Source organism: Eucalyptus grandis, chromosome 8 (genome assembly GCF_016545825.1).
Source record: "Eucalyptus grandis isolate ANBG69807.140 chromosome 8, ASM1654582v1, whole genome shotgun sequence".
Lineage (NCBI taxonomy): Eukaryota > Viridiplantae > Streptophyta > Magnoliopsida > Myrtales > Myrtaceae > Eucalyptus > Eucalyptus grandis.
This window is the reverse complement of record NC_052619.1, coordinates 18,037,117-18,060,913: the sequence shown is the minus strand read 5'-3', so window position 1 is coordinate 18,060,913 and position 23,797 is coordinate 18,037,117. Positions and strand designations below refer to the sequence as shown.

The 23,797-nt window shown below is 39.5% G+C and overlaps 5 protein-coding genes across 6 annotated transcripts in view; 2 read left to right on the top strand and 3 right to left on the bottom strand.

The window, feature by feature from the left end:
- Nucleotides 1-318: 318 nt before the first annotated feature.
- LOC104416582 (rust resistance kinase Lr10) lies at nucleotides 319-3,239 on the bottom strand. Its single transcript, XM_039299682.1, is given in 4 exon segments — nucleotides 319-1,138; nucleotides 1,141-1,491; nucleotides 1,615-1,683; nucleotides 2,975-3,239. Coding segments are annotated over 4 exon segments (1,467 nt in total). The 3' UTR covers nucleotides 319-356.
- A 1,539-nt stretch (nucleotides 3,240-4,778) lies between these two features.
- Nucleotides 4,779-9,650, bottom strand: LOC104416601 (sugar transporter ERD6-like 7). 2 transcript variants are annotated; one of them, XM_039301045.1, is made up of 18 exons: nucleotides 9,300-9,650; nucleotides 9,124-9,186; nucleotides 8,475-8,564; nucleotides 8,276-8,335; nucleotides 8,101-8,166; nucleotides 7,898-7,963; nucleotides 7,666-7,741; nucleotides 7,505-7,569; nucleotides 7,313-7,405; nucleotides 7,136-7,216; nucleotides 6,891-6,975; nucleotides 6,570-6,613; nucleotides 6,429-6,491; nucleotides 6,245-6,304; nucleotides 6,109-6,162; nucleotides 5,950-6,009; nucleotides 5,713-5,827; nucleotides 4,779-5,285 (listed from the first exon to the last, which is right to left on the bottom strand). In XM_039301045.1, the coding sequence occupies exons 1-18, from the start codon at nucleotides 9,483-9,485 to the stop codon at nucleotides 5,167-5,169; spliced, it is 1,446 nt and encodes a 481-aa protein (XP_039156979.1). In that variant the 5' UTR covers nucleotides 9,486-9,650; the 3' UTR covers nucleotides 4,779-5,166. The 2 variants fall into 2 exon arrangements, with proteins under 2 accessions (XP_039156979.1, XP_039156980.1); XM_039301046.1 differs by lacking the exons at nucleotides 9,124-9,186; nucleotides 9,300-9,650 and adding an exon at nucleotides 8,714-8,812.
- Nucleotides 5,721-23,797, bottom strand: part of LOC104457045 (sugar transporter ERD6-like 7) — a 33,004-nt gene continuing 14,927 nt past the window's right edge. Inside the window, exon 15 of the mRNA XM_039301048.1 lies at nucleotides 5,721-5,827. The gene's annotated coding sequence lies outside the window, so the exon portion shown is untranslated. The remainder of the gene's footprint in view (nucleotides 5,828-23,797) is intronic.
- Nucleotides 16,281-18,742, top strand: LOC104457043 (UDP-glucose:glycoprotein glucosyltransferase-like). The gene is made up of 7 exons (XM_039299681.1): nucleotides 16,281-16,396; nucleotides 16,631-16,733; nucleotides 16,830-16,988; nucleotides 17,088-17,227; nucleotides 17,534-17,648; nucleotides 17,825-17,976; nucleotides 18,062-18,742. Exons 1-7 carry the CDS (start codon nucleotides 16,281-16,283, stop codon nucleotides 18,075-18,077), a joined length of 801 nt encoding a protein of 266 aa, XP_039155615.1. The 3' UTR covers nucleotides 18,078-18,742.
- On the top strand, nucleotides 19,054-22,750 carry LOC120287037. The gene is made up of 5 exons (XM_039299680.1): nucleotides 19,054-19,179; nucleotides 19,363-19,859; nucleotides 21,366-21,573; nucleotides 21,687-21,816; nucleotides 22,128-22,750. The coding sequence occupies exons 1-5, from the start codon at nucleotides 19,054-19,056 to the stop codon at nucleotides 22,433-22,435; spliced, it is 1,269 nt and encodes a 422-aa protein (XP_039155614.1). The 3' UTR covers nucleotides 22,436-22,750.

Here is a 23,797-nt window from a genome sequence, read left to right as displayed (position 1 = left end):
GTTCTACCTGGGAACCACGCTCACCCCTAGGTCAAAGGGTGGGGATGAGAGGTTTTGATGGAAATGAGAGATTTGTTGCTCAAAATGCAAACATTGACACAAATAAAAATTACCTTATTATACCAAGAGGATTCACATGAAACAAAAATTGAATGAATGCCATACAACATTCATCGTCATTTATAAAATATGGACATAACTCAACTGATAAAAAAACTAGTGCCATAAGAAAATATGTAAAAGTTTTACAAATTACATTTTAAATGATGATACATGTTGATAGTACTATTTATAATTTTTGCATCTCATTATAAGGGAACAATCACAAAACATGATTTCGTAAACTCATGGTCATACTAAAATTGGTAACCACTAGAAACTATCGGAGTACTTGACGAAGATGAGACTGTTTCAAGTTCTATCTCAGCGTCAGCATCATCAACTGGTGCCTCCATTGGATACAAAAGTGGTTTTGGAGGCAGTTGCAGTCTATCCATATCTCCTTCAAGCATATCTAGAACTTTCCTCATCGATGGCCGATCATTAGGGCTCAATTGTATACACCACAATGCAATGATTATCATCTTCCTCATTGTTTCTCTTTCCTCTTCTATGACATCTACCCTTTCAAGTTCCTTTTCTTTACCGAGTTGATCATAAACCCACAAAGGAAAGTAAATTTGACTCGAACGCTCTACATGTGCATTTAGATTTCTCCTTCTACCAGCCATTTCCATTAATAACATCCCAAAACTATAAACATCGGCTTTGTAAGAAATGCCACCAATGTCTTTATAGAATAGCTCAGGAGCCATATAACCCAAGGTTCCTCTTGCTGCGGTCAGCGATACTATACCGCGATCGGTGGGATAAAGTCTTGCAAGTCCAAAGTCAGAAACTTTCGGAGTGAAACTTCGGTCTAGGAGAATGTTGTGAGGCTTGATGTCAAAATGTAGAATTTGCATATCACATCCCCGATGTAGATACTCTATCCCTCTAGCTATGCCAAGAGAGATCTCATACATTTTCTTAGAATTAAGAGGATCATCACCATCCTTATAGGAAATGTGTTTATCCAAAGATCCATTCGGCATGAAATCATAGACAAGAGCTTGTTTGGAGTAATCGAAGCAAAACCAACAAGTTGCACCACATTAATGTGGTGGATCCTTCCAATTGTGGCCACTTCGCTTATAAAATCCTGGCCATTAGATTTTGATTTGTTCAAAATCTTAACTGCGACTTCATTGCCACTTCTAAGTATTCCTCTATATACATAATCATATCCCCCTTCACCTAACTTGCATTTAAAATTTTTTGTGATCTTCTTTATATCCGGGTAAGAGTACCTTATTGGCAAAAAGTTGTTGTGAGCTAGTAGGAATTCTTCGATATTTGCGTCGGCCGCCTGATGCCTTCTCATCCACTTCAAGATTAGAAGTATCAACACACACGGAGCTCCAAGTATGAATTTTGCTGCCAGGAAGTGGACTACAGAGAAATTTGGCCATTGATTAGCATAGTGTCAAAAAAAAAATTACACATACAATTTTTGTTTGTCAAAGTGCTGAATGAGAGCTTCATAGGTGTGAAGAGAAAAAGGACTTATCATACCCAAGAAAAAGAAGAGATTCAATACTGCGACAGGCACAAGACGGAGCGCAAAAAGGCGCATGTCATCAGCTGTAGATAGTAAGAGAATTCGTGAGAAATTACTAAAAATGGTTAATTAGAATTAAAGACCAATCAGTGAAGAAGCAATTCACGTTAAGATATACCCCTAGTGAAAGAGAAATTCAAGCAATCACTGAAATTCAAGCAATCACTGCAAAGTGCAAAGCCACACTTTTGTTCATTGAAATTTGCAAGTGGAGAAGTCTAGAATAAAAAAAGAGTGAACAAGTTTCACTTTTCTAGATAGCGCCCAGATCTAACGTTATCCTATTCACTCATGAAATCCATGTTAATGTTGCATGATCTTTTCTTTTGAAGAAACACGTTTTTGCTTTTGTTCTCCTAAATGTACCAAATGTTCACAAGTTCCCCGTAACATTAATAGCGATTGAAGGGACATGAGATATTATTAAATCGAACAATTTTCCCCAAAAAAGACCTAATTCCCTGAAAACCCTTTATAACTAGTCCAATTTCAGCCTGAACTTTTTGTCTAAAAAAAAAAACCTAAACTTTAGGTACAATCCCAAATTTACCTCAAATTTTGTTTTGTTTTAAAAAATCACCAACTTTTAATATATTCCCAAACCTACCCCCACGGTCAAGTCCCAACTTGATGTGGCATTTCCACATCAATAACAAATCCACTTTAGTAAGGTGACATGGAAAATTACTTTCAAATGAAGCTATTCTAAGATATGAAAATTAGGGACGGCTAACAGTGATTTTTTAACAGAGGGCTAATGGGTAGATTGGGATTAGAGTAAAAATTGGTGTTTTTTCTTTTAGACAAAAAAAAAGTTCGAGGTAGATTTGGGATTAGGCCTCAAGATTGAGGTTTTTCCGGACAAAGAAAAGATTGAGGCAAATTTGGACTGGACCTAAGTTTAGGTTTTTCTGATAAAAAAAGTTCGAAACATAATCGGGACTAAATTTAAAGTTGGGTTTTTTTTTAGTGAATAAGGCCCAAAAAAAAAAAATACAGAAATAGTGTCGCTTCCAGAAAAGCTCCATAGTTGTAAAATAAAGGAGCAATGCACGCCCAATCTACTAAAAAAATTTCTAAACTTTTTCACTAAACGAATGTGGCAGTTTTTTTAAATTGGGTATTAAAGAAAAGTGATGACTCAATAAATTGAACCAAACGTATTGCAATATCCAATTGAAACATGCCACATCACCAAGTAAATTTTGAAAAGATCCTTCAGTAGAGTTAACATTTAAGAAAAGGATGAAGATGAAGAAGAAGAAACAAAGTAAGAGAGTAAAGAAGGAAAAGCTTTAGGGAAAGTCAGCTTACAGGAGTCATATGGGTTGCACCACACCATTCGGTATCTGAAACTTATCGCGCAAATCTGGAATATTTCCGACGAATAAGATCCAGAATATAAGAGATTGAATCCTTCAGCCATCATGTTGTGGAGGTCCATATACGGTGGGCTCACACGTTTATACCGATCCACTTCCTGGCTCGATAAGAGAGTGATCATGGTTATGTTGCAAGAATCCTCGATGTCCCGTATTAGTAGATCAGACCCATACAAAGCGTATGAGTATGCCTTCATTTGGGAAAAATTAGGGTGTATCAAAAGGGATGCTTCCTCAATACATGGTTCGTATTGATATACAAAGCAGAAGCAACGGGCTGTGAGCACTTCATGAAGACCACCGGATCAGCTAAGGGCGAAAGACCACCACGGTATGGATTATGAGCACTAAAGTTGGACATCGCCAATGATTGACGAGGGAGGGATGAGCAATTACCTTTTTGCAATCCATCGTCAACCACCGTGATTATACCCAAAAAAGCATCTAAATCATCTAAATTAGAATATTTAATCGACTTCACATAATATCGACCGGCATATAGATATAGAAAAGTACGATTATTTTCACAAACTAGCTCATACTCAGAGTGGGCGCAGTGTTTTGGGTCGCTTTTCAATCGAAAGGGATAGTGTATATCACGGATCTCACCGCAAGATGAAGCGCCGCACAAGTGATTCTTCTTTGCACCGCAACTCATCCCCAGTAACAGCAGGACATGCAATATGAAAAACAAAACACGGAACATGCTCGTGGAGCTCAAAGACTTAATGGTCTCTCTATCGTTTGATCTGATGCAATGGAAGTTTTTGCTAATCGGCAATGTGAAGGAGGCCCAATTATATGAATGAAAAGAGTCGGGAGTCGTTGGTGATGCAAATTTCCAAGTCAACCAATAAAACAAAGTCTAGCGAAGATTGCAGCCCTTGCATTTATGGTGACAAAACACAAAGTTGGAATTAGTTATGCATAGCTTTCACATTGATTAAAAAAATGCTCCTAAAACTATATACTACGCAATTTAATTCTAATATTTTTTTGGGGAAAAATTAATCCCTAATTTTTATGCAATAAATAAATGATTGGATCGTCAAAATTTAGGTGTCAACGAGTGTCCATTCGTTAAATTATGAAGATGAAAAGGAAAAAGATGTTGTATTTCATCATCTAAGCTTTTTATTTTTGACAAAAAAAAAACAGAAATTGGTAACAAAAATAGACTATGAACAAGAATATTAACTTGTATAATGTCACTTTTGGCAAAAGTAAAAGGAAAATAAGAAATAAGTGCTTCTTGGATGGTGTAACACCTTATGAAAGAAAGAAAGCAATATGATAATTTCTAGTGGCGTACCGACACGCCTTGACAAGAACCTCACTAGCTTCGTCGTCACACAAAGAGTATAGATGCAGATTTCCAAGTCAACCATCAACACAAAGTCTAGCGAAGAAAAAGTGGGTCTCATGTGGAAATTGCAGCCCTTGCCGTCAAGGTGACAAGACACGGTGTTGGAATTATCTATGCATAGCTTTCACGTTGATTTTTTTTATTTATTTATTGGAACTTTCACGTTGATTAAAAAAGAAACTTCTCTGCAGTTTCCAGATTGACTTTTCTTAAAACCATAAAAAAAAAGAATCGATTCATTCAGCGCCATATTTTACTATAAAAAATGATAATGTAGTTCGCAGTTAAGATTTTTCATTTTTGACAAAAATGAAGTTTGTAACTGAAAAGATTAATAACAGCACTTAAGACTATCGTTGCACATTACGAGAAAAGAATAAAGGCCATACAATAATTTCTCAACCAGCAATAGATGGACGCGAGCCTCGATTTGAAAGTCACTTGCTTCGTCATTGCCCGACGCGCACGAAGACTATAGGTGTAATGTTCGCATTCACAAAAATAAAGCAATACACGCTTTTTCACTAGCAATTGAAATATTATTCTCATAGATCAATCAATCACTCTCCTATAAAATAACCCTATATTTTTCCTTGCAATAAAACCACTCTATGAATGAATTGATAGATCTCAACAATAACGTCGTTTTATGAAGGATGATGTTGCCTGCTTCATAATCATTTTCCATCTTCGAATGTCTGGTATTGCAAGTGTCATGTAAGCTCAAATGGGACTACATGGAAGAGTGCAGGCATTTTTCATTCTCTGTTGATAGCTGCTTGAATCTGCTCAAGACTCCTCCCTTTCGTTTCAGGGACCACCGTGATCACGAACACCATCCCTGCGGCGTTAATCACCGCATAAAGAAGGAAGGTACCTGTGAAGCAAGCCGGCAGAGTTATTTGCTTTCGACAAGTTTTGCAGAAGCATATTTTGACATTTTTCTCATGGGAAGAATGCTTTGATATATACTACCTATCTATTAATCATTCTGCAGAAAGACCCAATTCACTTATTTTCTTTTCTAAATGACATGTCGACTCAATTTTCGTGATATTCGAATCTAGGTAGAAGTTGCCGTAAACACATTGATTGAAATAAATGGACTGAATATGCATTCGAGACCATGCAGAACAGAGTGGCAGACACCTCCAGCTCCAAATAGGATTGAAGATTTCAGGAAAAGCTAAGTCTCAAGTCTATAGTTTGATTGAATTCGCGCAACAACTCATGTTCCAATCTGACATGTTTATCGAGCTCCTGCCAGAGCAACAGTTCAAAGAGCGTTTTCAGCAGAGTCGTACCATAGGAGCTCCAGCTCATTAAGTAGTTGAAAGTGTAGGAAACTGCCCAAGCGCCGAACCAGTTTACTAGTGTTGCAAACCCTCCAGCTACTCCTTTGATATTGATGGGGAAAATCTGAACACCAGCAACACATTACATGATTGGCAAATTTTTTTGAAACACTCGTAACAACACCAGTTACAGAAACGGCCCTTTAATTTGATAAGCATGAAACTTCGGGGGATGTTTAGGATTACCTCGGACATCACGACCCAAGGAACCGCGCCCATTCCAGCGGAAAATGCTGCTATGTATAGCTGAGCATTGGAAAAAACAGAACAGAAAAATTAATAGTGGAGATTGTGGCGGCCAACCAGATAGAGCCAGAAAGAGATCAAGGAAGGTGAGATTATTACCAGAATGCCGGTGACGGCAAGTATCGGGACAGCATCAGCTGCCAGATCATGAACCTGGCTCAGAAGATTCTCAAAAAGTTACTGGTTGACAAGCATTGCAAAGCAGAAGGAAGATACTAGGACTGATAGTATTTACCTTTAGAAAGAATGAAAGGGCAGTTACTATGCATCCTAGGACCAATCCTGTCCCCGAGATCTGCGATTGAGAGAGAGAGAGAGAGAGAGAAGGTTATGGTTCAAGTTGCAGAACTCGCGAAGGGGGCAGAACCAGAAAAGCTTTGTTACTATAGACATGATTTCTTAGCTTTCATCTATTTTACCAAGAGAAGGGGCTTTCTTCCAGCTCTATCGACCAGTGCAGCGCCAATAGCCGTGACAATAACCTGCAAAAATTTACTCTTTAAGCGTGACGTGTATAAAAATAGATCCCCAACAAAAAGGAAAGGGCGAGAATTACAGACCTGGAGGATTGCGTAAGTTATGGTTCCAACGCTGGAGGAGAAACCTGAGGAGATTGTACAAATGCGATTATAAAGGCGAGACTAATACCTTGCTTGTGAGATTCAACACTAAATTATGTGAACAGCTCATTCAGTGATAATTAAGTAGACCAAAAGCATTCGACATTGTGAATTTTACTAACCCATTTGAATATTAACTGGATTTTATAAATTGGAACCCTTGCTTTGCTTTTTATTTGGTTATCCGTTCTGGAATCATAAAATGCAATGCATAGTTTCATTATTGTGGTGCCCAAGAGCTTCTTGCTATGAACTTCATACCTGCTTCCTCGAAAATATTGCTTGTATAGAAACAGACACCGTTTATCCCTCCGAACTGCTGGACGACCATCAATCCAACACCAATCTGGCCAAAATTTAACAAATTTGTCAGCAAAAAGAACAACAATGGGAAATATCACCAAAAGTACAACTACTGCATACTCCCGATCCACAGGGCATTCCAAGAAAGCAACGAAGGAGGGACTTTATTGGATACATAGCAGTAAATACAGAGAGCAGATTACGATGACAGAGCTCAGATATCTTCTCCTAAATAAATCGAGAATGCTGGCTTTTGGGAGCAGTTGAAGAGTTTCCATGTAGTCCTGTCAAGAAAAACAAATTCGATCATTCCATCAGCTATTCGTACTTATAAAGTTGAGGCACTAAGATGAAACGAGTATAGACTTAAAGCCTTTTACTTGTATTTCAGCAGCCTCTTCAGAAATATCCGCATCCTTTCCCCGGAGTTTCTGCAGCGCGGCTTCAAACTCCTTTTCACGGCCTGTTTTCGCCTGCATTTGGCAGAATCCTAAAATTCATTCCAACACTACAAATCCCTCTCTTCCAACAATTCAGATAAGAAGAGTCTGGTGTTCATCTTGATTTGTTACCAGCCATCTAGGAGACTCTGGAATGAAAAACAGGCCGAACAGTAGGACTGCACAGGGGATTAGACCTGCATAAACCGCAGATGTTCAAGCTGGTTTCAGACTTGGACTTTTCAATACAACATTGGCACTAAACTTGAATTATGCTACTTTTTCTGTTTTACCAATTAATGCCAAAACCCTCCAAGCTAATACTGTCCCAATTATGAAGGAAACGGACACTCCAGCAACGATCATAAGCTGTTGAGAGAAGAGAACATGTTAGGCCTAGTAGGTTCTGTAGGATGTGCACCATCTTGCACTTGCAAGAGGGCAAAATTTGCTACAAGCTAAGGCCTTTTGCCAATAGCTCCATGCTTGCAATTTTAACCGAGAATGTTCATACAAAATCTTTGCCTGATTGACAGCAGTCAAAGCTCCACGGAGATTTTTGGGTGTAATTTCAGCTATAAATATTGGTACCTGGACATAAATTAGAAAAAGATTAACCAATCTAAACCGAAGAGAGAGCTTCATGCTGTCACTGTGAATCGAATCCAGCATGTTGTCGTAGAACAACTTGCTACATCAAATTTGTGTAGTATGAAGTGAGGAATTACCACATAGGAAAAGACTCCCATTCCATATCCCGTGGCCAATCTTCCAATATCCAGAGCAAGTGCTCCCTAATTTACTCAAAATTAAACAGAACAGAGAGTTGATGAGACTTGAAGTTCTTATGCGACTAATCGATCTTCATGTATGATAAGGCTTGTAAATAGGATATGGACACACCTCAGCAAAGTAAATAGCAAGCCATCCTGCTACACAAAGAGCGCTCGCTATTCTCATTGTCTGCATTTTGAGGGAAATGTTTATGTTGTCAGGTCCTCCGTCCATGATACGACTAAATCCCAAAGCTAAAACTCAAAAAAAGTCTTGAGCAACACTGTTCTGTTTTACATTGTGAAAGACGCACTCGTTTGCTGCTTACCCATTTACGGCCAACAAAATCAGCGATTGGTCCTCCGGTAATTGCACCAATCATTGCACCGAATGTCAGTATGGATCCAAAGACTGAATACTGTTGAAAGACACATAAAGAGTAACTGCAAATCAGCTTGAGTTCAGTGAGAGCAAGAACTTCAGTTACCATCTAGCTAACGATGCTATAAGTCACCGAATGTCCGAGAATCTCAGTGGAAAGCTATTCTGAACATATTCTGAACAAACCTATCACTTCGATCAGAAACCTGAATGATATGCAGTCGCAATTTTCAGCTGACGATACCCAATCTAAATCTCCCCATTTTTTGGTTTTCTTGTCCTGAGGTGTCCAACAATGGAACTCAATGCAAAAATTAGGTATACATTTCACTCGTTACAATGCAGAAAGAATAAGATGTCTAGAGAAAGAAGTATCTCTACCTCAAAGCCAACATCCTTATTTTTGAGAGAGTCTTGTTTATAAAGTTTTTGATCATATAACTCGTCCATATTATGGACCCGGAATATGAGCAGATCGTTACTTTGATTTTCTTGTATATGGGCGCCTTCAGTGATAAGTCCGATATTGAATCGAAGCAATGAACAAAGACAACGCAACATGTGCTTCTTAACACTCGCAAGTAAATTCAACATACCTCAGCTGTAGAGAGACTAAGTTCCTCCACTATAGCATCCTGAGTTGGTGATGAATAACCTGCCTGAAAATCCAATGAAACAATTTCTCATTAGATTCAATTAATCACATCCTTTTCATTTTAACCACTACTATTGGACCTGGACTTTTCAAAAAGAAATTGCATTTCCTACTTACGCAGGTCCCGAATTCATAGGAACCACAAACCGCAACGAATGTGGTGAAATAGACCATCCACGGACGACCCTTATCGGTTCCTTCATCTTTGCCAGCTCGGTCCTTCTCTTGCAGCACGAGGAGCCGCTCTCTTACTCCTTCTCTGTCCCCAGTTTCTTGATTTTCAATGTCCTCGTTAATCGCCATGCTAGCTCGCCTTACAAAAATGCTCCTTCGTTCTCTATCTGACTACGACAAGAAACTAGCAAATCTATAAGCTCCAGAGAAGATAAGTTCTCTTTCCAACGTGGCTAGTCTGCTTGCTTTATATGGATGACTCGAAATGAGAAACCCCAAGTGCTAAAACGGAAACCCTATCTCCGACTGGTTTATACTCGCGGTTTCTAGGAATTCCTCGCGGACCTCAGTCTTGCAAACTGGCAAGCAACTCTTTGCTTTTCTGACTCGCCTCCGTTAATGGTATTGGAATCACTAATGGAACAGAGTCTCCGAATACAGCAGGATCACAGATGTAAAGGGCTGCATCGCTCTTTATGGGCAAGGAATAAGTAAAAACATGGAACTGGATTTTCTCAATGACACGGCTCTGGATAAAGACAAAGTAAAAACCACGGACAAAGTTCTATCTTTTTCAGCCAACCACCGGCTAGGAAAACCAGAGTGTTTTTCTAACCTGGAAAGTAATTAAGTTCTGTCCATTTTTCCATGGAGGCATTGTTATCTTCAACTTTAACCCACGTTTATCGTGTAAGAAAGATAAGATCTCAATTAATAGTTTCTTATCTCTTTGGTGCAATAAGAAACTATCAAGAAAAAGAACTGTTCTGCTAGAACATTATTTTTCCTTTGGAAAAATTCTTGACCAAAACCCTTTTTTTTTTTTCCAATTGGACGATGAGCACAAGATAAATTCGGCCGGACCTTCTTCTGGGGACACATTATCTTCCTTTTCTATTTTTTAAAAGAACCACTACATATGCGAACAAAAGCATGCATATAGCCTCCTTTGTGGTCAGTGACGCTTTTGATGTCTGCTCAAATGGTAAGACTAGATAGCAGGAATTTCAAAAAGGGATGCTTTTCATCTTTCCATAGTGGCCAATTTTGCGGAAAATGGCAATTTATAGAGGCAAGAGGTGGACAGAATTACTTTCTACTAAGGACGTCATGTACTGCCGAGGCCCATGAATCTAAAGTATTCACCCACCATGAAGCCAGCCGACGGGAAAGAATTCACAGGCACAACGGAATGGACCATAAAGTTGCAGAGCACATTAGCCAAAAATATCCGACCACCATTCTCCAAATACTTTATTGGTCCACATTTGCTGCATCTCCGTCTTCTTTCACTTCACGATTCGGAATAGGCCAACAAAATCCAGCAAGAATATATAGCTGTGGCCTGCTCGAGAAACGGAAAATATCAAAAATATATCTTACTCTTGATCTAATAGCCACTCACATATCTTCGTTTTGATAAATATCATTCACATACTTCCAAGAAAAACCCCACATTGAAACATTTATTTGCCCCTCCATGTAAACTCATTTTAGCATCTTCCTTACGGTTTAAGCAGACTGAAAAAATGATTTTTGAATGGTAGAATTCGTGTAGATATTTATTATTTTCAAAAGAAGAGGTAAGTGGTCATGGGATGAGAAATAAGGTGTATTTTGTTATATTTTTCTCAAAAAACTTAGACAAAACAAATATGCTAATCAAGAATAAGCACATAGTGAGATTTGTATTTCAAATGTATTAGAAGAAAAAAGACACTAAAACTGTCATAACTTTTGTATAACGACCACTTAAATACCATAAGTTTTTATTCAATCACTTAAATGTCATAATCGATCACTTAAGCGTTGTAATTTTTCATTAATAAGGAAATCTGACGTGACATGGCACTCACGGTAAACATTCTTTGAAAATTACAACACTCGAATGATCAATTAAAAGCTATGGCACTAAAGGAAATATTTTTTTTTTTTAAGTCATGACACTCAAGTAATCGAAAAACAATGTTCTAGCACTTAGGCGAGCACCGCACAAAAATTATGATACTTGTGGTGTCATTATCTCAATATCTTAATATCCTTCTTCCATTCATGACACCAAATCCCATAAAATATAATAAAAAGCACACGGAAAAAAAATTATTTTAGCTAATGTAAGCGTCTAATTAAGTAGAGATTAATTAGGCCGATTCAGGTTTTAGAGGCTGCTAGTCATTTTTGCTCAACTCCTACTAAACAAAGCTACGAACAACAAGCGATTGTTTTAAGCTAGTGGCTCGGTTTAAGCATCCAATAAAAATCAGCAAGATTATTTAGCACAACCCTTTCAATATAAGAAGTTTTAGGAACTCTTATCATCACCTTGAAGAAGGGTAGCTGGGCAAGCGTGATTAAAACACCAAGGACAAAGACAAAGTAGCCTTCCCTAATTTAAAGGGAAAATAGGTGGACGCAATACAACTTGCCTCACCTCATTTATATATATAACCCCAAAGGCATGGACTAAAATAAGTCGTTTGCGGGTCCCTCTTCTGATAAGGTCAATCCACTTGTTGGAATGGAATGAATTTGATTGATAGAGAAGGTCTGGATTGCCTGAGGGAGCGGATATATCCTAATTGCAGAAATAATATATTCAATGTAATAGAGCATATGCCACTTTCATTTTGCTTGCATCTAATCTCAGAGATCTGGACTCTTTTATTTTCTTTTCTTTTTTTATTTTCGCTCCAATCTTCCAATGTGTGTAGGAAAATATGATCCTATCAGCAAGAGGAACTTGAAAAATTATTCTGCCGACCTCGCACTGACGAAACAAAAATAATAAAGAGTGAAAAGTGACAGATTATTACCAAAATGAAATTGACAAAAAGCTGAGAGGTAAGGTGAGGTGAGCTGTGAAAGAAATTTATGTATGAACCAGATTGTAAAATAACCTTAGTCTAAATTCTCAATATTTCTTTTGCTATACGTTCTGAAATGAAAAATCTCTATTTGGACAAGAAATTTTTCTTTTCTTGATGACTGTGGATTATAATATGCATTACTATAATTTTTCACCAACCTGTTCAATGAACATGGCTTCATCCATAAGGATACATCCAAGGATGCACAAGAATCAGATTTTTACCAAATCCAGAAACTAAACAAGGCCTGGTTTTCCTCTCTTTAGGTAGACATCCTGATTGTGTTGACAATCTTATCCACCAGGACATGTAATTCCCTATTTTCAAGAGTACGATGTTTAAGGAAACAAACATTTGGTACTCTTCTTTCATCCTGCTCTTATATTTTACTAAACAAGACAGATTGCCCTACGTATAAATATGTATACTTAGAGAAGATCCAAGAGAATATACTATTAAAGGATCTACTTATTAAGACATGACAAATGCAACTTGACTTCATTATTTGATCTGCACCTTTTAAATAAAAATACAAATATAATTTCATCACTTATAAATTCCTATGTAGGCTTGATATGAAAAAAAAAAAAAACTTTCCTAGTTATTGTCCTGACCATTACTATTTTAATACCAAACTACACTTTTTATGCCAACAAAAGAAACAAAGAAAATATTTACATATATTCTGAGAAAGAAAATCTAGAGATTTCGATTTTGCTTGTATGGATGAAACATCTTTTATTTAATTTGAGAGATTTTTGTTCTTATCTTATTAATCAACATCTTTGCTAGTGAATACAATATATTATTACAATTTTTTTTTTTTATTGCTTGGACAGAAAAAAGAGCTTGGGCTCGAAACCAAAGATAGTATTACTTTTTATGTAATATAGATTATAAATTCTTTATTTTAAGGAAGCGCAGGGGTGAATCACCTATAATCAATTTTTTTTCCCCTAGATATCAACATAGAGTACATAAAACAACTACTTGCCCCCTCTAGACTTTTGTGGTTCTGCACAGCGTATATAAATCAATTCAATTTGTTGCTTTGACCTCACTTCCTCCTTCCTCCTCCTTCCCTCGCTTGGACGTTAGCTCCAGGACAAAACAGAGCGGGTCGCTGGCCGAAGGACGCAAGGACGCGAGGCTGCGTCCGACGTTCACCCAGGAATGTCGTGCGGTACGAAGCCAGCTGGTCTCGTCCTTGAAGAAAGGGACAGAAACGAGATAAATGGGAGTGAAAGGCGGCAAAGGGAAGGGGGGGGTCTCTCCTGTTTTTTTGGGTTTGTTCGGCCGAGCAAGAGCAACCGAGAGAGAGAGAGAGAGAGAGAGAGAGAGAGAGAGAGAGAGAGAGAGCTAGTGAGAGTGAGAAGGTGAGCTCGAGAGAGATAGAGAGAAGGAGCGAGCCAGAGAAGACTGCTTTTGGAAGGGTGCGGCTGAAAACCAAGGAGAGGCTAGAGCCGCTCGAGAGGGGAGACCGAGAAGGTGGATAGCGAGGGAGAGCGGGAGAGAGAGGCGACTGTGTTCTCGAGTTCTTCGGGGGAGGCTGGAGACAGCGAGAGCAACAGAGAGAGTGAGATCCGAGAGAGTGAGCAAAGGGTGAAGCGGAGAGAGAACCGAGAGTGAGCGGAGGGATGGACCGAGAGAAAGCAGAGACCCAGGGAGCCGAACTTCGTTCTCGGACAAGCGTTACGCGGCCATCCCCAACATAAACCGGCGATCTCCAGCCAACACCCTCGAGCACGTGGTGAGTTTTCGTTGTGTTCGATCCACTTTCATCCTGATGATCCTAGGCTCGGTGCAACATCGAGGCGGCGGACCATAGCTCGTTTCACTTCGGGCTCACCTTCTGGCCATCATCGCCGAGCCGGGTAGGGATATTCGTGGTCAAACACTTCTCTCTGGGAACTCCGTTGCTTGGTTTTATTTAAGATGGAACCGAAATGATAGCTGGGTCTCGTTTTCCCTAGTCCACCAGCATGCTCGATTTGAACGAGCCGTCCCTTTTGTCGAGTTTGAGTCGTCACTTGCTGATTTCTTTTGAGTAAATGACTTGGAGTGCTGCCATTTTCATTCTCTGTTGATGGCTGCTTGAATATGCTCAAGACTCCTCCCTTTCGTTTCAGGAACACACCCTTTAAATTCCCCCATGGAGTTTCTGCATGAAAATTGATTATTCACTGGTTTAATAGCATGCGAGTAATGACTGGACTTTATCTATTTAGATATGGTGGCGGACTTTTGACTAGTTATGCACTGTTCAGAATGCCAGATTCATTTGTAGAGGTTTATAGAGGAAGATTTTGTTTACTGTTTTTCTAAATTATACAACAGGTATTTGTAATTTGCATTTCTAAAATGTAATATCCTTTCAATTTTCCAGAGAGAAGGATCGCGTCATTTCTTGGTGCAATGGGGCAGAAGTTTCTATCTGTATATCGCTTGTGTGGCACGTATATTGCTTTTTTGACAATTCTCATAACAGTTTACTTGGTGACACCCAATTGCATATCGTTTGGCTACATTTTGCTCCTCCTATGTTGGATCATAGGAAGACAACTCATTGAAAGGACGAGAAGACACCTTTGGTTTCCATTAAAAGTATATGCAATCACTGTGTTTATCTTCATATACAGCTTGAGCAATTTCTCCACCTTTGAGATGTGGTTGTCGGGGTTGATTGATCTTCATTTTTACTTGGCCTACAACTCGAAGCTTCGCTATTGCAATATTTGGCAGTCTCTTGCAATCCTGATTGTGATGCAGCTCTATAGCTACGAGAGGAGACACAGCAAGTATATCCAATCTGATGACTCCAAACTTATGGAATTTGGAGCACTTGGATTTATTCAGAGTTTCCTTATTTGACATGGTGACAACGTAGTGTATATAGCAGTGTTCTATGCATCATCGTCACCAATTAATCTCTTTGGTTTCTTTATCTGCTTGGTCTTGTCAAAGCTTCCCTTTTACCTAAAGCATCTCGAATCCCATCAAAGTTATTCTTTCTTTATACAGGAATTCTGGTGATGACAGAATATCTATTTCAGATGTGGGGTGCCGAGGCAGGAATGTTTCCTGGACAGAATAAGTCTAGCCAAGTTCTTGGGTTTTGAGTTATTACAATCAGGCTTTTGGGCTCTAGAATTGGGTTTAAGGGGAAAAGTGCTGGCGATATCTGCTTGTACCCTTCAATACAATTTCTTTCATTGGTTGCAAAAAGTACCAACTCACATTTTGAGCAAAGATTACACCGAAGAACCTTGCCCTCTGTTTGTATCAGCAGAAGAAGTGTTTAGGGATTTTTCTAATTCAAACGGGAAAGCAAGCCACCCGCAGATTCGCCCGCAATTCCTTGTGAAGCAGAGGGCGTGAGAAACAATGTCTTCCTCAGCCTCTGGTTTTTCTCAAGCATCAAATAATGTGCCCAAAGCTGGAGGCTCTAGGGGGGGCAGTGCTAGAAAATATTCCTTGGGATATATGTGGGGAAGCGCCAACGAAGCCACAAATGGAACAAGAAAAGGATTATCACCATGACAAGGGAGAGATTTGAAATGCAGAAGACAATCTTCATGGTCTATATAAAGTTTTGGATGGAGAACATGTTTAACCTCTTTGGCCTCAAAATAACCATGGTGGCCTTGCTCCTTGCCCGCTTTGCTTTGTTAAAAGCCATTTCTATGCTATATGCTGCTTGCATATTTCTAAATTGCAATATCATTCGGAAATTACGGCCAGCACTTGTCTTTTTGCTTGCTTCCATTCTTGTCCTAGATTACTTTGTCATTTGGAAGAGCACACTATCTGCCAATTCACAGACATCAGGCAAGGCTGAGTCTGTATTTCCTTTCGAATTTTATGATTATCCTGCGCATGAATGCGGAAAGTCTTCATGTGATGAATTCAGCTGATCATTCATTTGAGTTTTCCCATTGCGAGATCACTGAGGCTGAGAAGGATGGTGGAGGTTCTTTATATGATTCAGATAAGAAAGAGAGAGCCAGAGGTCAAGCTGAGGATAACTCTATAGTTTCTGCTGTGCAGCTTTTAGGAGATGGCGGTTAGTTCTCTTGTAACCTTCCCGAACATCAAGCCAGAAGACATGGATGCCGAGGCACAATCAAGCAGTTTGCGCCCGATTAACATTTTTTCTATTGCTTCTGGACACCTGTAAGAATTCCTATTAGGATCTTTCTTATATTGTTGAGAATATTGCATGCATAACTTAATATTTATTTGTAAACTTACTTCACGTCCTGAAGTAATTTCTCGTAACATATAATTGTTATTGGACATAACAATCGGTATCAAGTGCAAATTAAAACATTTGTGGTACTTTGCAATAGGACTAATAGTTTTGCTTCGTTGTCCCAGCTTTAACATTTTCATGGCATCTCATGGCAGGTATGAACGTTTTTTGAAAATCATGATCTTGAGTGTCCTCAAGAATACACAGCGCCCTGTAAAATTCTGGTTCATAAAGAATTATCTCTCCCCACAATTTAAGGTTTGTTCTGTGTCTCTCTTAGCAGCCTCTACCCTTGCTAAAACTATGAGAAGTATTGATTTATACTTGCATACTTTTCTGCTTTGAACTTCTTAGGATGTGATCCCACATATGGCTCATGAGTATGGTTTTGATTATGCATTAATCACCTACAAGTGGCCTACATGGCTACATAAGCAGAAGGAAAAGCAAAGGATTATATGGGCATATAAAATTTTGTTCCTAGATGTTATCTTTCCCGTTTCTCTAGAGAAGGTAAGCATGTGATATCTATGACTTTGCCTTTGACTGTCTACTCATGCTATTTTCAGTTCTCTGTGACATCTAAATTCTATTGACCCCTCTTTGCAACAGGTTATATTTGTTGATGCAGATCAGGTGGTGCGAGCAGACATGGGAGAACTTTATGACATGGATCTGAAAGGAAGACCGCTTGCATATACTCCTTTTGTGACAACAAGAAGGAGATGGATGGATATCGCTTTTGGAGACAAGTACATATTGAATCAATTTATTCTTGTGTTCTATTTCAAGCAATAGAATGCCTTTGCCTTTTCCGATCAATCTATTCGTGTTTTATTACAAGCAATAGAAGGCTCTTGCCCTTTCAGATCATTACTGTCTACATCCCTAAGTAAGCTCTTTTATTTTCTCACAAAAACAGGGTTTCTGGAAGGAGCACTTAGGCGGAAGACCATATCATATAAGGTAGATTTTTTAGGCGGTTCCATTCTGTCCACGTGATCCTTTTGGCTCCACTGGTATCATATATGGGTTTTAATTATGATATCGTTCTGCAGTGCACTGTACGTTGTTGATTTGGAGAAATTTCGAGAGACTGCGGCAGGAGATAACCTGAGAGTGTTCTATGAATCTCTCAGCAAGGATCCAAACAGTCTGTCCAATCTTGATCAGGTCAGTTCTTGGATAATAAACTGCAAATTCTTCAGCATGAGATATTCTTTGCGAGCTTATAGCTGTAACTTTCTAAAAAGATTCTCGCAAGGTGTTAATTTGTAAAAGCACTGCTTAAATATCCGTGAGCATAAACATATCAGTTGTTTGTCTAAGTGCCCTCTCTCATGCTTCAGGACCTCCCGAATTATGCTCAGCACACCGTGCCTATCTTCTCATTACCCCAAGAATGGTCGTGGTGTGAGTCGTGGTGTGGTACAGCCACTAAATCCAAGGCAAAGACCATTGATCTTTGCAACAATCCTATGACGAAGGAACCAAGCTTCAGGTAAGTTCATTAGGTTGGGTTCTTTTCCCACTGCCAAAATGATTCGTATAGTTGTGATGTAATTTTGTTTTTGTTGTCCTCTCAGGGTGCGAAGAGAATAGTTTCTGAATGGCCTGATCTTGACTTAGAGGCAAGAACGTTTACTGCGAAAATTCTCAGAGATGAATCTGAGCTTCAAGAAGCAGTGGCTTCAGATAAGTCGCAGGGTTCACAGGGTGATGAGTCATCGGTAGAGGAACTTGACCTTGAATCCAAGTCAGAGCTGTAAGGCATGGTTTCATTCAGCCATGACATGATTGATCCCAAGTGTAATCCTGATCGAGGATGGAAGGGTAACTATCAGCAAAGAACGTTTTGGAATTGCATCAACTAAGGAAAACCAAGTGGTTATGGTGTGCGTATGCTGTCGAGATTGGGGATGGAGATGCACACCATCAAGAAAATGAGGTCATGGGGAGGCTGTGAGAAAGGCAAGGTAGCGCCGGTAGAGATTTAAAATTTTCTCGAGAATTTTAGAGAGAAGCGAGCTATTCATTTTGCTTAGTTTTTGTTAATCGACCAGGTAATCTTATTTTAACTGGGCTATTTGCAAATGCGTGAAATGACACGCTTGATTGTGGAATTTCTTCCTCGATGATAAAACCACGGGTGAAAAGCCAACGTTCCGATTTTGTTAGAATGCCCTAGTACACACACTTGGTTATGTAGTCAAACAGGGAAAAGCTGTAAATTTTTTTGATGGATGAACTTTTTATCGTGATGCTTTTGGAGACTACCGAAAATTACGTACTAGCCATAAGTGCTATGTTCGATTATTTTAATGGAGGCATGGAGTGGGCCTGTGTGTTTTGCTTAAACCTGATCTCGGGTCTCGGCCCGGCCTAGTTTAACGACCTCAACCGGTCATTGCCCCTCGTGCCTTAAAATGTCCACACCTGGCAGCGCTGGACGTTTGGGCCTTCCTCTACCCACTTTTTCTTAGGCGTTTGTCGTTTGGCCCGGCCCATTATTTGGCCTATACTTATCGGTCCGGCCCATTATTGGGCTTAACTTGGGTCCTCTTAGCCTTTGCTGCCGATGTCACCGCCTTCGGATCTCTACCCTCGGAGCCGAACTGATATCTCTGAAAACTCGGCGGGAATCCGAGTCTCGCGCCACGAGTTCCTCGATCAGCAGCTGCTCCGTCTTCTAGGGTTCGAGAGGGTCCGGAGGAGGTAGAGATCGAGAGAGAACGAAATCGATCCCCCCTCGCGATTCCCAACCGCCGGCGCTCAATCTCCAATCGCCCGCCAATGGAGGAAAACCCTTGCGGCGGGATCAGCTCCGGCGATGACAGCGTCGCCGATCAAAAACCGCGCTTCGTCACGGATGAATCCGCTCCGGTAGGACGCGAGATCGAAGCTCTGGGTCTCCATCAACCTGCCGGACAACGAAATCTCCCTCCTCCGCAGCCGGCGGAACCTGAGCTTCAGCGAATCGTCCGCCGCCGAATCTCCAACTTCTCCTTCTCCATCTCTCCACTCCTCGTCCTTGGCCTCAGCGTCGATCGGTCGAATCTTCAAAGGGAAGGCTCCGGCGACGGCAAGGGTGAGCCTCGAGAACGGCGGTAGCGGCGGCGACCCCAGCGGCGGCCGGCAGGCGTACAGGAGCACGAGGACGGTGGTGGAGGTGCTGCGGGAGCTGGACGCGGACATAGTGGCGCTGCAGGACGTGAAGGCGGAGGAGGAGAGGGAGATGAAGCCGCTGTCGGAGCTGGCGGCGGCGCTGGGGATGAGCTACGCGTTCGCCGAGAGCTGGGCGCCGGAGTACGGCAACGCCGTCCGCTCCCGGTGGCCGATCAAGCACTGGAAGGTCCAGAAGATATTCGACGACACCGATCTCAGGTCCGTCATTTCGTTTTATTTTATTTTATTTACTAATTTATTAATTTCCACATATTTTTTACCTGTTATTCTTGCTATCATTTTCGTAATTATGGTGACGATGATATGCTCTCTTTCTCATTGAGCAAGTGGTCTTCCTAGGCGATTTCGGAATTTAAAAGATATTTTCATTTGTTTATTGAGGCGTCCACCATTGAAAGCGAAGTTTGATAATATATTCCCACTGGAAATATTATATAATTTTTTTTTATATTTTTCAAATTGAAAAGATTAATTTCGCAGACCATCTACAACAGTGCAAATCCACTTCGGACAGTTGAAATTTTCGTTGAAATTAAGGTAAGGTGGATGTAATAAAAATTCACAAGACCAAAAAATAAAAGCAAAAACATAAGCTTTTGCCTAGCCATCAGAATTTGTGGATGAAAATCTTGCTGTCACTTGGTTTATATTTTGTCTTCTTTTTTCCCTCCCCTTTTTTAAAAATGTTCTATTTGGAATTATCTGAATGGAGTTGTCCAGGAACTGATCTGGGAAGAATTTGGAATATTATTCACGAGAACCCTACCACCAAAAATTCAAGAATTCCCCAAGGCTTTTCTCCCACAGCCTGTTTGCCTTTGCACAACTTACAGAAAGCAATCTGCAACAACTATGGTGGGCCTTTCCAAGGATCCCATCACCAGCTGTGAGCAATGCCAGTCAGAATTAAAATATAAATTAAAATTTTAAAAAAACCCATTTTTGTTCTTTCTATGATTTTAGATATGGGTTCTCCAGAGAATTGTCATTTATAAATAATAATAATAATAATAATAATAATAATAATAATAATAATAATAATAAATAATATCTTCGGTTATAACTATTCGAAATTCGTGCGAGTGTGTGTGATGAAAGACTGTCTTGGACTTCTTTCATTCCTCTTTTTTTCATTTCTGGTTGCATTTAGTGGGTTGATGAGAGTCAGCGTTGAAGATCATTCTGTATTAATTGCTGATATAGTCAAGAGAATGCTTATGAACCTGCTAAATTACATAAATATATTTTTTGCTCTTTAGTATTTAAATGAGGAGTTGGGAAGATGAACGAAGGATAAGATCTATGGCGTACATTAAATGAGGGCAGGGTAAGGTGTATGTAGGTAGGACAGTAACGTGGGGAGGATTTTGTTTTTGCTTTATTTTATGTATTTGCCAAATCAGATGCTTGACCTGAAGACATTACAAGGACTACTCATCTTCAAGGAAAACTACATTTCTCTCAAGCGAGACAGACCAGATAGAATCAACTAGTTTGAGACACAATTGCTTGTCATGGAGTCAATTTCCAAGACTATTGCGTTCAATTAATTAAGCCACGCCTTAGATAGTGAAGGGGTTATGTGTTTTCGTTGCACCAAAATTCAGAAAAAGAAGAAAATAGTGAATTGAAATATAATCGATCGACATCTTAAATTGACCAGGAATCGAAGTGGCTGTGAACTCGATATGTTTTATTACACAGGAATGTTCTGAAGGCAACAATAGAAGTGCCCCATGTTGGGGAAGTGAACTTCCAGTGCACCCACCTGGATCATCTCGACGAGAACTGGCGGATGAGGCAAGTCGGCGCCATCATCCAGTCGAGCGACTCTCCCCACATCTTGGCTGGTGGCCTCAACTCTCTCGATGAGACCGATTACTCGCAAGAGCGGTGGACCGACATCGTCAAGGTATTTACATTTCTGTCATGTTTGATGTGATATTCGTTAGCGCGTCAAACTCGATTACTAAATAGCTTAAGCTACGGCGATTTTGTAATCATGGGCACATGTGTTTGTTACAGTACTATGAAGAGATGGGAAAACCGACCCCAAAGGTTGAAGTCATGCGGTTTCTGAAGAGCAAGCAGTACACAGATGCTAAGGACTTTGCTGGAGAATGCGAGTCCGTGGTCTTCATTGCCAAAGGACAAAGTAAGGACTCACTTGTTCGCATTCCCATCTTACAATTTTTCTTTTTCGCTCTATCAAATGGCTAATCTAAGGTGCTTTTCGAGCACAATGCTCCTCTTGCTCGATGATCACATGATTGGTTTGAATGGACAGAAATTCATAACATCTGAAGCATGATGATCATGTTGAATATATACATCCGTCGTTGTCATCACTTTGTCGATATCAACCTTTGATGTGAAAATCCGTGGTATAAAAATTGAAGTCCAAAGTCTTTTTTACAAGTGATTATTGTTTGAATATGTAATTTGAAACTGTTTATTCTATTGCAGGTGTGCAAGGGACGTGCAAATACGGAACGAGGGTGGACTACCTACTGGCGTCACCAGATTGTCCATACAAGTTCATTCCAGGGTCGTATTCGGTCCTGTCATCGAAAGGGACATCGGATCACCACATCGTAAAGGTCGACGTAACGAAATGCGAAAACAACCCTCCCCATGAAAGCAATGGGAACAACAATAAAATTACCAAGAAAAGGCGACGACAGTGCAAGCACCAGGCTGTTGTAAAGATCTCAGGCACAGCTCCTCCATCGAACGGTATATGGACAACGAACACATTAAGCAAAGTCGAATGACATTACATTTATTTTTTCCTTTTCTTTCCACTCTTTTCTCAGCTGTTGCTCCTGTTGCTGCTGTTGAGTGATCTTGGGCATGCTGGCTTCGTCAATCTCTGTGTAAATCTTCGATTGTTTTGTGCATCTTGTCTTCTCTGTTTTTTTCTTCAGTTTAGAGTTGAAGAGGGGAGGGTTCTGGTGTGATGGCTTCCTCACATCTGTATAGATTTCGACATGACAGAAGTGAATTCTTACGTTTCAACTAGGCATTGGAGCTAAGCGGTTCTGCCAAGTTCTTTTTCAGTATTTTATGCCTTTTTTTTCCGCTTGTAATCTTAGCTGCAAGATTCAGATTAGTTTTGTCGAGGGCGACATCTCAAGTTGACTTTGCTGAGGTTGAGGTTAGAGAATGCGATCTTGTATCTTTACATTTAATTGGAAGTTGAAACGTTTTAGATTAAAAGTCCTTGGAATAAAATTGCAAATTTCGAAAATTGAATTTTTTTTTTTGTTAAGTTGGACATCCAGTGATTGATAAAAGACCCAAAGATTTCAAATGAAATACCTTTAAAAAGCAAATAAGGAAAAAAAAAAAAGCTGCGAAGTCTGGTAATTATGAATTCTAAACATATGTGACAGTAGTAAATGTCTTCATTCTTTTTTCTCCAGTTTTGAAATTAGCATTGGAAAGAAGAAAAATGGTAAGTTAGTGCAATCTACTTCGACATCTTAACAAATACCTTCTGTGATCTCTAAATGGAGCCTTAATGAACATTATAAGTAAAAGTGTAATGAAAAGAGAAAGAAATAGATTTTCTATATAATAGACATTGTTGGCTATGTATCGTGCTAATTAGCTTATGAATAAAAAACTGCATCTCCCTTATAATGGTTGGCAAAGTGCACCCCTTGCATCAGCATTGTAGAGGACTCAAGTATCTCTCAATTGGCGTATACTCTTCAATTGATCCTCCTTGATGTAATTTATATCGATTGAAAAATTTATTTTGATTTTACTTGGGATCTCAATTTAAAAAATCATGGGATCTATAAAGCTCAGATAACAACAAGAGGAATTAAAAAAAAAATAAAAAACAGTTAAGACATTGCGTCATTATCGTTGATCGGTAAGAATCCTGGTACTTGCGACCTTGCAGGTCTGCTACTCGGGACCTCACTAATATATGACATTAAAAATAAAACTAAATTTTAAAACTTTTTTTTAATGGGACAAAAAGATAATTAATCATTAATATTTGATACTTCTGCCGTTTGTTTAAGGGCTATGCTAGTAGGTCACATGACACGTCCAATGACGTTTTCACCGCACATGTTCTTTTTTTTTTTTTTTTTTTTTCTATAGTGATATAGTCAGTTTTT

Excerpts from the sequence above, each read along its gene's own strand:
- LOC104457043 (XM_039299681.1), top strand. The coding sequence starts at position 16,281 with ATGGCGGTTAGTTCTCTTGTAACCTTCCCGAACATCAAGCCAGAAGAC. Across the intron at positions 17,228-17,533 it reads GATATCGCTTTTGGAGACAA|TGCACTGTACGTTGTTGATT; the intron begins GTACATATTGAA and ends ATCGTTCTGCAG. Across the intron at positions 17,649-17,824 it reads GTCTGTCCAATCTTGATCAG|GACCTCCCGAATTATGCTCA; the intron begins GTCAGTTCTTGG and ends CTCATGCTTCAG.
- LOC104416601 (XM_039301045.1), bottom strand. The coding sequence starts at position 9,485 with ATGGCGATTAACGAGGACATTGAAAATCAAGAAACTGGGGACAGAGAA. Across the intron at positions 7,570-7,665 it reads GAGGGTTTTGGCATTAATTG|GTCTAATCCCCTGTGCAGTC; the intron begins GTAAAACAGAAA and ends CGGTTTATGCAG. Across the intron at positions 6,010-6,108 it reads TTGCCGTCACCGGCATTCTG|CTATACATAGCAGCATTTTC; the intron begins GTAATAATCTCA and ends TCCAATGCTCAG.
- LOC120287037 (XM_039299680.1), top strand. The coding sequence starts at position 19,054 with ATGTCACCGCCTTCGGATCTCTACCCTCGGAGCCGAACTGATATCTCT. Across the intron at positions 19,180-19,362 it reads GTCTTCTAGGGTTCGAGAGG|GACGCGAGATCGAAGCTCTG; the intron begins GTCCGGAGGAGG and ends CCGCTCCGGTAG. Across the intron at positions 21,817-22,127 it reads CTTCATTGCCAAAGGACAAA|GTGTGCAAGGGACGTGCAAA; the intron begins GTAAGGACTCAC and ends ATTCTATTGCAG.